Source organism: Magnolia sinica, chromosome 3, assembly GCF_029962835.1.
Source record: "Magnolia sinica isolate HGM2019 chromosome 3, MsV1, whole genome shotgun sequence".
NCBI classification, from domain to species: Eukaryota; Viridiplantae; Streptophyta; class Magnoliopsida; order Magnoliales; family Magnoliaceae; genus Magnolia; species Magnolia sinica.
In genome coordinates this window covers 14,867,604-14,881,284 of record NC_080575.1, presented here as the reverse complement: position 1 = coordinate 14,881,284, position 13,681 = coordinate 14,867,604, and the positions used below count along the sequence as shown (strand labels likewise).

Sequence of the window (13,681 nt, the reverse complement as noted above, 5' to 3'; positions counted from 1 at the left end):
TGGTTCAGTTTTCTCTCGTTTCTTCTCTACTTGGTGATACTTAGCAACCGGTTCTTAAGTTCATAGAGATCTTGATTGAGAATCTGCAGCAGTCAGTACTGGTATAGTATCTAATGCGCTTTGCGATAATTTGGGCCCACTTATATAAAAATCAATTCCAGTAATTGCTATATACATATGCTTGAGATGCCACTTTCACTTTACAGTTACAAAATGCAACGAAAACTCAAGAGTTGCTTTACAGTTACAAAATGCAACGACGCCTCCTTCCTACCAGTGAAGTCTGAAACTGGCTGCCTGCATAAGCGGGTGGGCCAAATATGCACCTAGCGTCAAAAATGTGATTGTCAGGTATGGTAACCGGAGAAATTCTCTGTAGTAATCTTTGGGCAACTTCTGACGGCCGTCGAGGATCGCCACAAAAGGTATAACACTGGTGCGGCCCTTCACAGCATCAAAGGCTTCACCATACCGTGATGCTAACCTCCTGTCACCATTCCAAACACCAAACAGATGGTGTCCAATCAAGCCAAATGAGGCGGCTGCCACTACTGAGTTTCCAATCCAGAGCATGTGAGCCAAGCACCAGATCACCTGCCCAACCATCTGAGACGAAAACAAAAGGCTAGATCAGCCTATTGAAAAAAAGAAAGGAAAAAAAGAAAAGAAAAAGAAAAGGAAATACAAGGGACATTCTCATGATGAATATTAACTGTTTCCTTTGAGACACATGTGCCAGCATGGTAAATGCATGACAGATGCAAGCTATTCATCAGGTCGCACCATGACCATGCCCAGGCACAAAATGCTAGTTGGCACACATAATGCATTGAATACAGGCAGCTGATCATTTTTCTTTCAAAAATTCATTTTTCTCATAGCTGCTTGACCCACTGGATGAGAAGACCAGCCTAACACCTGGGCCAGGCTACGTTGACAGTGAGCCCGACCCAGTAACTGGCATGGATCTGGATCATGTCTTTGTAAAGAAAACCCTCAATCTTCTCTGCTCAAAAATCTCCCTAGCAATTTTTGAAGAGAATATGTACAATATTCACAAGCTCAAACTAATTTTTGGAAGGATTTTATACCTGGGGGTGCCTGGTGATTCTCATGATGCCGGTTTCCCACAGATGCATCTTTGGCTTGTCAACAGCTGCAACTTCTAATAGGTTGAAGGTTGATGGGTAGAGAAAAAAGAAGGAGATGAAGGATGAGATCCACACAAGTTCATGGACTCCGGGGACACCCTTGACATCCCACAACTGTATTCCGTCGTATCGGTGATTAATGAAGTACACCTGAACCATACCAGCCCAAGTTAATGTAGCTGGAGTTATTCGTAAAGCAAAGTACTATAAGCTGCTAAATCAAAATGCGAGTTTTTGTTCAACCAGAAAAGAATGGATGGGCCCATTTATGCCATCTAAGTCATTCGTCTCATGAGCCCATCATGGGATGGGCCATGACCCAATGTCTCCCCATCTGATGATGCTAACCATGCGATTGGTTGTTTAAATCTAAATGCAACAAGTGATCCACATTTAACAGGTAAAAGATGGGTTAAGATCATCCTGTGGAGGAGGTTGTTCAAGTGAATCTCCAATCCACGATGAGCCCTCCATAACAGTTTGGATCGCCAAAAGGAAGGCCATGTATGCACAATTTGTTGGGTCAAGCAACTTGCTCAACTGAACGTTGTTTCATTCCTCTTATAAAGCTTGGAGAGCACCAAAACTTCTTTTTTTTCAAGATCTATGATAAATGCAACAATGAGTCATAAGTGCCCGCAAGGACTGTAAGAGAAAAACAGATCACGCGGGCAGATGCTACGAATAACAGATAAACCTTGCAGTGTGGAACTCACAATAGTACTGACTGCTAAAGGAAGTGAGATCCCTGCAAACAAAACCCGGAAGGCACGCTCTCCTATGACCTTTTCACCAGCATCTCTGAGACTGGCCAGACCACTATGGACAGTGGCAAAAATCAAAATTAGGATCAATATTATAACCTGCAAAAGGGAGATTCAAAGGCTCAGCATCTCAATATGTAAATGGGGAAAGGGTCAGCAATCAGCATCTCAATAACTGAATCAGAAATGAACATCATATGAAGAAACATGCCGAGGCCTCACGGGTATGGAGCACTAAAATTATCCACTTTGAAAAGCAATTCTATTTCCATCGGATAACATGAGAATAAGAAGGCAATTATATTTTGGAATCCTACTCCCCCAAAATGTGCCATTAGCAAGATCTAGATCCAGGCCCCACCATACATGTCTCGTGCATATAATTTGCAATCCTACTCTCCCCAAATGTGACATTTGCAAGTCTAGATCCAGGCCCCACCATGCATGTGTCGTGCATGATGTTTTGAATCCTATTCTCCCAAATATGCCATTTGCAAGATCTGATCCAGGCTCCACCATGCATGTGTTGTGGCCTGAAAAACAGGCCACTCTGATCAGCAGGTAGGCCTCAACATGCATGTGTTGTGTCCTGAAAAGGCCAGTTGGGTCATAAAATGGCCAGACATGTACTAAAAATGTACAGTTAAGAAGAATTGATCAATGGCCCAGATTAGATGAGCAAGTGTAGCCTACCTGATGACTGGACAGGACTGATTTTTGGGACGTGGCACTTACATGGTGGGGCACGCATTCACCTGTAAACAGCCTAAATTTCACCCTCATGTGCAACATTAGCATGTGATGAGAGCCAGCTGAGCCGCAATTTCACATAATAGAGGATCTATATAATTTGATCCCATAGCTTCATAACGTCCTGCTGATCCTTAAAGAGGCTGATGCATTAACAGCTGCTTTTAAGCACTGCAGGGGATGGTGATGCAAGGAATTTCTTTAATTCTCTCTCCCAGAACCAGTAATGAGAGCTCCAAGAAGCAAGTGAAAGAAAATCCATGTCTCATGCCACTTGCTGGGCTGGTCAGAGCTATGTGTTAACATCTAAGCTGAAGGTGTATGTATTCGAAACATTGTGAAGAAATCAAAGGCATAGAATATTGATCTTGGTAGACAAATAGAAAGTTTTTTTTTTTTGGTTATCAGCCAACCTTTCCACTCTTGGCTGTCATGGATGGACTCTGGGAGCTTTTACATAATAGCATTGAACCTGCCACAGAGTGGCCTAATCTAGTAAACAACCAGGGTTTGGCAAAGAAAGTTGTCTTTGACCAAAATTCTCTGCCCTCACATGTTAATATAGGAGCTTCAGCATTTTTTTTTAATATACTGAGAGAGAGAGAGAGAGAGAGAGAGAGAGAGAGAGAGAGAGAGAGATCTTCTTGCCTCTTCTATCTTTTATCTTCTTGCCCCTTGTAAAAAATCTTCTTTTGATCCTTTTCATTTTTATTCTTAACAAAATTCTAGTATCCATTTAAAAAAAGCAATCGCTTATCGGATTTTATAATCATTGTTATTATTTTGTGGGAAATCCTCAGACATGCACTCCCCCTAACTTAACCAAAACCAATCTTAGTACACATAACTCCCTATGTTGACATGATCATCTCATCTATAATTTTGCAAATGATGCCCAGCTTCTTCTTTGTATCTCAAATGAATCCACTTATGTTCCACTGAAGCACCATTCAGAATTTGCCTCCCATGGATTGCAAAAAGTACCGAGCTACAAACTTGAATTGACCAAACTCTGAATTAGGTAACAATGGTGGGAAGAAGGCTAGTACCAAATTATGCACTAGGGACTTGAATTGACCAAACTCTGAATAAGATGTGTGTGTGTGTGTGTGTGTGTGTGTGTGTGTGTAGGCTGGAAGAAGACTGCTATGATGACAATTATCCATGAAAAGCGGAAGGATATGTTAATTGTTTTCAATTTTTTCTGAAAAGAGTAATTATATCTTCCCTAAATAATCTCATTTCCATAAAATAAAATAGCTTGAATAGAGTTCATTATTTAGTCTCACAATATTTTCATCCCATAAGAGCCCATTGGATGAAACTAAATAATGAACACTGTTGATGATATTGTCTAAAGGTTTTTAAATCAATCAGTCTAAAATGGAGTATATGGACTACAATTTTATTTTATTTTATTTTGGAAGGTAACACTACTAGGGACTGAACCCTGGATCACTCACACACACCACACTATCTCCACCAGCTCATCTAATGAGCAGGAAACCAAGGACCCCAAAACTTAGTTCCACAATCCTTCTAAACGGGTGCCACTCGGTGGTAGACGGACTCTGTTTCAACAATGAGACAAGGGATCAAGTGCCCATGTGAGGTGGGTGTGTGTGTGTGTGTGTGTGAGCATTAAAATAAAATAAAAAAGTGCCACTCTTGTTTCGAACTCACTCCCTCTCCTGCTTGCAAGCTGTTTGCACTTGCTTAACAGTTTAAAACAGACACTTTCTCGCAATCGCACCTGTATCATTGCCACTTCGCTTCATGCTTCGCGCTACTATACCCCAAAGTAATCACTCTTGTTATCTTGGGTCGATGGTTCATGAGAACGGTGAGATGGAGAAGGATGTTGCTCATAGAATTAGAGCTGGTTAGATGAAGTGGAGATGTGCCTCTATAGTTTTATGTGATTGCTGCATACCAATCAAATTGAAGGGGAGAGTTTATAGGATAGCTATAAGACCAGCCATGCTCTATGGGACAAAATGTTAAGCAATCAAGGAACAACATGTTCATAGGATGGATGTAGCTGAAATGAGGATGTTGAGATGGAGTGGCAAGACAAAGATATAATTAGAAATGAATGCATTGAGCTAACTTGGACTAGCACCAATAGGTAAATAGGATGAGAGAAAGTAACTTTGATGGTTTGGCCATAAGCAACAAAGACCAAGAATTGGACCGGTTAAGAGCGAGTTGGTTCAAGTTGAAAGCTCTAAAAGGGCAATGAGAAGGCTCAAAAGGATGTGGATGAAGGTATTGAGAAAATATTTGATAACTTGTGGTCTAACCTAGCATATGGTACTAGATATAGACTTATAGTAGAATGGCGGGACAGGATTCGTGTAGCTGACCCCAATTAGTTGGCTTAAGGCTTATATGATGATGATAAGAGCCCATCATTTAAGAGGAACTGAAGTGCACTCCCTCCCTCCCTCCCTCCCTCCCTCAAACCCAAGGCGGCCTCAATGTTGAAGAACTAAAGCGCTTCAGTTGAAACATTTCTTTATTTTTTTACTATTCATCAGAAATTCTTGAAAACCAAAAGATTACACTCCTCTTTCAGGATCCCTTTTGTTTTAGCATTCCCTCTCCTCTTTTTTTTTTTTTTTATTCCTCATATCTAAAAGAATCTCCTGAATTAGAAAAGAATAAAACTTATACTAATATTTTCCATTGTCCTTCGCATTTCTAAAAAGATTACTGTGAAAATGTTAAAAGAATATTGGCTAGCTTATTTTGCTTGCGCATGGTCATCCCACACTTCAGAAATATAATAAAACATACAAACCTAACAGAAAAGCCAAAAAGGGTGTTCATCCTCATACATCAGAAGAGTAATCAGTTCTCCAGACAGAGATAATGAAAAAGATAGAGACAGCATCATTGCAATGCATTGTTGTGACATCAAAGGTTGAAGTCTCTCGTTCTTTACCAAAAAAAAAAAAAAAAGGATTATACAAAAGGAATAGTTTCTTGCATCATATAACCAATGAAGTGTGCTCCTTCAATATATAAACAATTGTTCTCCTGAGATTCTTTTCTACAATTATGTGGGATTTTACACAACATCAATACCAACTCCTGTAAGATATTCTACCTTCCTTCACCCTCACCTTGAGAGAAGATCATAAGCAAGTAGAACTGGATATCCAACAAAACTAGCTTGTTGCTGTTTTCTGTTTGTTTGATATAAGCTAAATTTAGCAGGGGGGATTTTTCTTGTTATACTGCTTCTTCCCCTTTTCACAGTCATACCTTATATAATGAACCTCATTTCTTTGCAAGGTATAATAACAGTAGTATTAGGAGCTACTTTAGCTCTTGCTCAAAAAGACATTAAGAGAAGTTTAGCCTATTCTACAATGTCTCAATTGGATTATATTATGTTAGCTCCAGGGATGGGTGTTTTCTTCCTTGATATTCCTTGAAGTGTTAAGAAATAGAACCCAAACAAAGCAGAGGTATCAACAATAATTAGCCCAAATAACAGGTTTTTTAATTTAGCAGAACATTCCATACATGTGTAAAATCTATCAGGGATCCATATCATTAATCTGATGGGCCCCAGCATGGATGTTCCATCAACCATATGATCCACTTCTTCCCATTGCAAATGGACTGTCAGCCACATTTCCTTTTCACCATCAATTTGCAGGCAGTCTAATGGCTACGATTATCCAAATGGGGAGTTCTTTGCAGCATCTCCCATCCACTATTGGCCCACCAAATGAATGGTCTGGATCACTGGAATTTCAATCCCACTCCCACCTGTATAGATTATAGAATGCTCGCATGATTAACCCAAAAAAAAAAAAACCAACAATTCTGGCCGAGCATTGTAAATTTCCTCGATAACCAACCATCAGAGGGAATAAAATACAATCAACTGAATCGCTCTAAATATCATAATTTCAATCTTACCCTTAAGTCACAAAATTCTCCAACTTCATGAAAAATTCACAAATTATCTCAAACCTTTTAGGAAAAGGATTTCGCTATCAATAATTAATGGACTACTGGGAAATAGTTGACAAACCATTCAGTAATTTAAACAAAACCCAATATGCTCGCAAAATAAATCGACTGATTTCCTTTATATATATATATATATATATATATATATAGCTCATGGGGACTTCCCATGAGGTCTAGCTGTGTGGGCCCCACCATGATGTGTGTCGAACATCAACAGCGTGCATTTGATGGGTCCCCTTTAAATTATAGGATATCCCAAAAATTAGCCGTATATGGAACTCAGGTTGGCCATACCATCTAAAATCATGTGAAGGCATGCCTAAAACATATAAAAGCATTTGGTGGGGCCCACCTGAAATTTGGATGCGTCTGAAACTTGGTCTGACCCCTCATCCAAGTGGGACACACATAATGGATGGGCTGGATTTTTGAACCACATCTCGGTGGGCCCAACAAATGATTATGAATGTTTTTAATGGGAGGGTAACCCCTCTCAACTTTTGTATGTGGTGTGGCCCACACAAGTCATGGATTGACTTGATTTTTAAGCCCGAGGCCCACCATGGAACGGTGCATCTGACTGATGGGGTAGATGTTCGACACGCATCATGGTGGGCCCACAAAGCTCGACCTCATGGGAAGTCCCCATGAGCTCGACCGCATAGAACCATTTCCCATATATATATATATATATATATATATATATATATATATATATATATATATATATATATATATATATATATATATATATATATAATTTTCTCAGACATGGTCTGAATCTTTGTCAAATTGTGAATAATTTCCTCATCTGAAAGTCACAAATTAAAAACTTACAGGCATCCAATAAACCCCAAAAGGCGCCAAAATTCATACAATTGTTACAGATGAACCAAATACTGATTTCTACTCACAAATTCAGAACACCCAAGAAAAAATCAAAATCACAAATAATTGAAAAGAAAATACAAAATTGCAATTTCCAGAAACTCACCTCATGGCTTCCAGAAAGCCCACTGACAGAATCAACGAATGCCGTCCCAAAGCCCGTCGAAGGATCTATCCAGACGAGATTCAACGCGAAAAGCACAGCTCCCAAAATTCCAGTAAAATAAATCCAAGATGAGAGCTTCTGCTCGCCAAGATCAAAGACAGCCGAATCCTCACCGACGGATAATCCGTCCAACGAGACGGAATTCTCCTCGCTGGTCTCTTCAATCGACGTCCTGGCACGGATTTTCGAGCAAAAACGAAGGAATTCTATTGAATTAGGGTTTCTGTGCAGCGAGGGTTTCTGGAAACTACGGTTTTGGGGGGGTTTGGCGAAGGCGAGGACTGATGGAACCCTAACGGCAAGGGTAACGCCGTTATAGCGGTGCGAAAAGGTAGGGAAGGGGTTGGAGAGGAGAAGAGAAGACGCCATTAACGATCTTTCCGGAAATGAGATTTTATTCTTCTGACATTTGAATTTCAGAGAGAGGTTTTCGAGGTTTTATTGCAGAGAATCTCGAAGAAGGAGATGCTTTGGAGGGAGAGTTTCGGAGTTTGGACAGTATGTTATGGTAGTCCGACGAACCACCAAATCTTTTTATCGGGAGAAAATGACCACTGTAGACAAAACCTTTTACCCAGCGGTTTTTATGAAGGAAGACAAACTTAAGTTACCAAGTTAGACTAGCACGTGCGGACAGCGACTTTGAGGACGAAACTACCCCTCCTTTTTACTGCCGTTGCTTTTCCTCTTCCTCACTTCCCTCTTCACATTTTCGAAAAACGCAGACGAAAACTCCTGCACCGCTGCTTTTACTCTCCCTTTCAACTGTTTGTTTTTTCTCTCCCTCCTTTTCAGTGTTGCTTTTCCTCTCCCTTTCCACTGCTGTTTCACTGCCATTGCTTTCACCTCCTTTCCTCACCCGTTAGAAAGACCAAAAAACACCCCTTCTGTGAGGCCCTCTTATCAACATTTTGTCTTCTTCTGAAAATGGTCCGTCCAATGAAGAAAGCACGCACCACAGGTATATTTTAAACTTAGTTGGGCCCACATTGAATGTATTTAATATAGGAAATGGATTGGCTACTCCCCCTAACACCAGCCCCGTGGCTGGTGGTCGGTGATCCGTTGGCCCCACCATGATGTACATGGCTGCTGGTCGATGCTCTGTGGGCCCCACCATGATGTATGTGTTTCATCCATTCCGTTCATCCATTTTTAAAGTTCATCCAGGGCTTTATCTTAAAAATAAGAGGGATATAAATCTTAGATATACCACAATACAGGAAAACAATAGTGATTGGATATCCATCATTTAAATCATCCTGAGGCCCACTGTACTCTTTACCTGAAATCCAATCTGTTTATTACGTCATAAAGACCCAGATGAAGGGTAAAAACAAAGATCATGTTGATCCAATACTTTTATGGCCACCAAAAACTTTTTAATGGTTGATGTTCATTAAACACTGTTTCCTGTAATGTGGTTCAATTGAGATCAGGATATACCTCATTTTTTGTATAATATCGTAAAATGATATATAAAAATAGATGGACGGCATGGTTGAAACACATACATCATGATGGGGCCCACAGAGCACCGAACACTAGCCATTGGCTGGTGGCATGGGGAGTAGCTAATCCGTTTCATGTAGTATATCCACGCCATCCATCCGCTTTTCTATCTAATTTAAGGGGTTGAGCCTGAAATTGAAGCATATGAAGATATGAAGTGGATCATACCACGAGAAACAGTGAGCATAATGATTTTCTAGTTTGTCCCGCTGATTTTCTAATTTGATCCACTCAATTTCATATTTGTTGGAAGTGCATAGGTGGATGTATAACATACTTTGTAATTTTGGTAGATGATGAAATGATCATCTTTATACTTTGTCTCATTGTATTTTCAGTTTGTCTCGCTCAATTTCCAGATTGGCCCGCTCAATTTCCAGTTTGGCCCACTCAATTTCATTTCCAGCTTGGCCCGCTCAATTTCTAGTTTGGCCCGTAGTATATCCACGCTGTCCATCCATTCTTCCATCTAATTTAAGCGGTTTAACCCCAAATTGAAGCATATCAAAAGATCAAGTGGATGATACCACGGTAAACAGTGGGCATAATGATTTCCACCATTGAAACCGTAGTGGGCCCAACAGTGATGTTTGTTTGTTATCACATCTTTCTTTTTTAAAAATTATGTGAATGAACCGCTTCGAATATAGAATAAGTAGCCTAACGTACTTTTTTATTGTCTATATAAATTGGCCTACGTAATCACTATTTGTGAAGAAAAAAGAGTATATTTTTTAGCACACATATAAATACCATGATCAAGTATACCTTTCAAATGATGCAAAATCTTTTTCCCTACTTGTAAATGAATCTAATTTAGAAATTTCATGTGATAGTTAAGTAATTCCACAATATACAAGATTTTTAGGCTAGTATGAGTTAAGTATTTAAAACTTCTAATCAACAACTTGAAACCCTTTAAGATCTATTAGATTGTTTTTCTTATCGTTGCTCAATTTCAACGTAATTTCCATGAGTATGCACACTAATTTAGAATTTTTCATCGCAATGATTTTTAGAGTTTCATGAATATACGTGTTCTCAAATGTAAAAATTACATCATGTATTTAATTTATCCTGATTCAAGATAATACGCCATAAGACCCATATTTGTCACCTAGATGTTGGGTTGGAAATTACAGCAAAATTACGAAGTAGACTTTATAAACTCATCAATCATAACACTATCATTGTCTGTGAATATTAGATCACCAATGTATAAGGATGTCAATAATACATCACCATGTTCATTGTGTTAACATGGATAACATGCTCATTAGGATAACTTGTTTGTTTGTTATCAAACCTATTCATAAGATCATAGATATATTGTTTTCAATTATGTCTGATTTTGTCCACTATGTTTATCTTATGAATTTTATTTTTGATATGTTTTTCAATTCATCTCTGCAGGCGAGAAATTCTGTTGTAATCTCCAACCCAACATCTAGGTGTACACTGACATGGTGGTTTGACAAGGTGAAGGGTGGAGTAGAGAAGCACGATAGTCGGCTAAATCTGTTTAGGCAATCCCCTTTCTCGTTTCTATTGCATATTACATCATTTAGATTTATAGGGGCTCTATTTCACCTTCTTCTTGTAAGATACAAAGGTGATCTAGTGTTTGAGATCAGGGGGAGACGATTACAGTTTACCGAGATGGACTTCGCCCTCATTACCGGTCTTAAGACTGGAGATCTTACTGTACCAAATATTTCTTGCATTACGAGTACATTAAGAGACAAATACTTTAAAGAATATCCAGTATTAAAGAAGCACCTAATGGACGTGTTTGAGAGATTAATTGACACCAATAAGCATGAAGACGTCGTGAAGGTTGCCCTACTTCTAGTTGTGGAGTACTTTCTTAGGGGAAACGAACCGAAAACCAGGTGTAACATGGATTATATTCATCTGGTGGACTCGCTAAATGATTTCTATAGGTATCCCTGGGGTAGTTTGGGATACAATACAATGTCGCAAGGAATCGAATCTGCCGTTGCCGCATCAAGTTCCCCTCGGTACACTGTGTATGGTTGTGTCCTTCCTTTACAAGTAAGAACACCTTTTATTTTCTAAATGTTTTCCCTCTATAGTTAATTTTGAATTTTTAACCGGGTGCAATTCCATTCTAATAGGTATGGGCAGTAGAGATATTACCAGCCCTACAAGAATGTGTTGTTTCATATGTTCCCCATCAAATTCCACGCTTCATTCAATATCGAGGCTGGAAGGGTTGGAGGTACAAGAGAATACATGCTATTTTCGAGAGTAGAGCTGTAAGTTTATATATATATATATATATATATATATATATATATATATATATATATATATATATATATATATATATATCTTCCATCTACTTTGCTTAACTTAACGTATACGCTTTTATATTTAACATTACTCTTTGTTTTTTTGCAGACATCAGTAGTATTGAAATTAGAACCAACGCTGCGAGAATGGGAAACAGATGCCGTTTGCTCGGTGCGTGACAGTTTCCAGGTGAGCTGTTGTGAAAAATGAACTATATTTTATCTACCATTGTTTCGATATCCCTACTCTGACATATCCATGTATATATTTTGTAGCTCACTGAGACTCAGGAAGATGATGAGGAGGATGAGGAGGGTAATGAGATTGATCATGAAGAGGATGACGAGTCAGATGATAATGATAAGAAAGGCATGGAGGGAGAGGGACCGAGGGTGGGTATTATGAAGAATGTTCTTTTTATGGAGGAATGTCGGATTGAGAGGGAAGAGTTGAAGAAGGAGAGAGAGGAATTGAAGAAGGAGAGAGAGGAATTGAAGAAGGAGAGGGACGAATTGAGAAAAGAGAGGGAAGAGATAAGGAGGAAAGAAGCAATGTTTAATGAGAGGGATACCTTACTGAAAGAGAAAGAACAATTTAAGAGGGAGAAGGACTTGTTTTTTGAGGAGAAGGAAAAGTTAGCGAATGAGATGGAGGAGTTTAATAAGGAGAAGGAAGGTACTCATACACAAAAGGGACATTTTGTGATGGAGGAGGGTGAGGAGTTGAGGAATAGAGGGGAAGTAAATATTGACGATAAAGAACCTGGATACGAGGATCTGGGTGTGCAATCGTATAGTAATGCCAAAGGTAATGTATTGAATGCATCCACTTCTCATCCCGTTTATGAAAGAAGAGCCAAAAGGATATCGAAGCCATCATATTACAAGATGTCTCCGTACTTGTCCCTGTCTGCATTCGACACAACTCATGGGTCGGTTCCCGAACCCAACCAAGTAACTGCTTTTGCTACTTCTCCGATACCATTTCCTCTATATATGGATCCTTTCAGAGCATTATCCGCACATGAGGTGAAAGAGGTAGATGACTGGTATGAAGCAAATAAGGACATCCCAACATGGAAATGGTTTAGTACAATATGGATGAAAGATGCGTGGGTTGATAGCGAGGTAATCATTACTAATTTATTCTCTATATGCATTGATTGACATATAATTAATTGTTATATTAATCTATGACTAAATCGTACTATCCTATAGATAAGGCTATTGACACATACATCGAGTTCCTTGAAAAAAGGCATAACGACCTTTTAATAACATATCGCCAGGATTACAAGTTCTGTCCTACATATTTTACGGTAGCTATTTATTTCACCAATCCTTAATCTATTTGAAGATTTTATTTTCTTACATGTATTGAAGTTTGATCATGTTTCTAACAGCAAAGACTTGAGAGGTGTTTGTTGGTTTTGATCGCATACCGGGCCTCAAAATCAGCATCAGAACGAGCCTCGCTAATAGGTCAGTTGACCATGGCTTACGCAATTGCCAAGCAGTGAGATAAACCATACGCCAAAGCGATTTGGTGTTATGAACGGGTAATGCACTCGTCACAGAACATCATCTATTACTATTATGTGTTCTATCATGTTTTGACTAATATATTATTTTATGAATCATGGACAGGTCTATGCGCCCATAAATTATGAAAATTCACATTGGTTTCTGTTGGCCATCTACCCTAGAGCAAGAGAAATCGTTGTTGTAGATAGCTTATGCACAAATGTAATGCCGAAGTATAAGCAGCAGATGAAGAACATGACTGATGCACTCCCCATTCTCTTCCATGCCACTGGAGACAACACTGCGCTTGAAGGGAAGAATTGGTCCATCAGACTGGATGAATCTGTGCCGAAGCAGCACAATGGTTATGACTGCGGCATATTCGTAATGAAATTCATTGACATTTTGTGTAGCGGTCTCACCTTGGCGGGAACAGACATGCAAAAATTCACTGCCGATTGGAGGAAGTCAATAGCATATGATTGTTTGTCTCTAGTCCGTAGATGATATTTGTCCAGGGCATGGGAGGATTTTTGGAAAGATGTTGTATTATACGGATTATTAATTTTATTGTTGAATATACTTTGTACATTATTGTCCCGCTTATTTCAAAGGAAATAA

General features: G+C 39.1%; 1 protein-coding gene across 1 annotated transcript; it reads right to left on the bottom strand.

Moving 5' to 3' along the window:
• Positions 1–264: 264 nt before the first annotated feature.
• On the bottom strand, positions 265–8,200 carry LOC131239583 (15-cis-zeta-carotene isomerase, chloroplastic). The gene is made up of 4 exons (XM_058237357.1): positions 7,650–8,200; positions 1,868–2,014; positions 1,092–1,301; positions 265–606 (listed from the first exon to the last, which is right to left on the bottom strand). The coding sequence occupies exons 1-4, from the start codon at positions 8,076–8,078 to the stop codon at positions 271–273; spliced, it is 1,122 nt and encodes a 373-aa protein (XP_058093340.1). The 5' UTR covers positions 8,079–8,200; the 3' UTR covers positions 265–270.
• Positions 8,201–13,681: the final 5,481 nt, after the last annotated feature.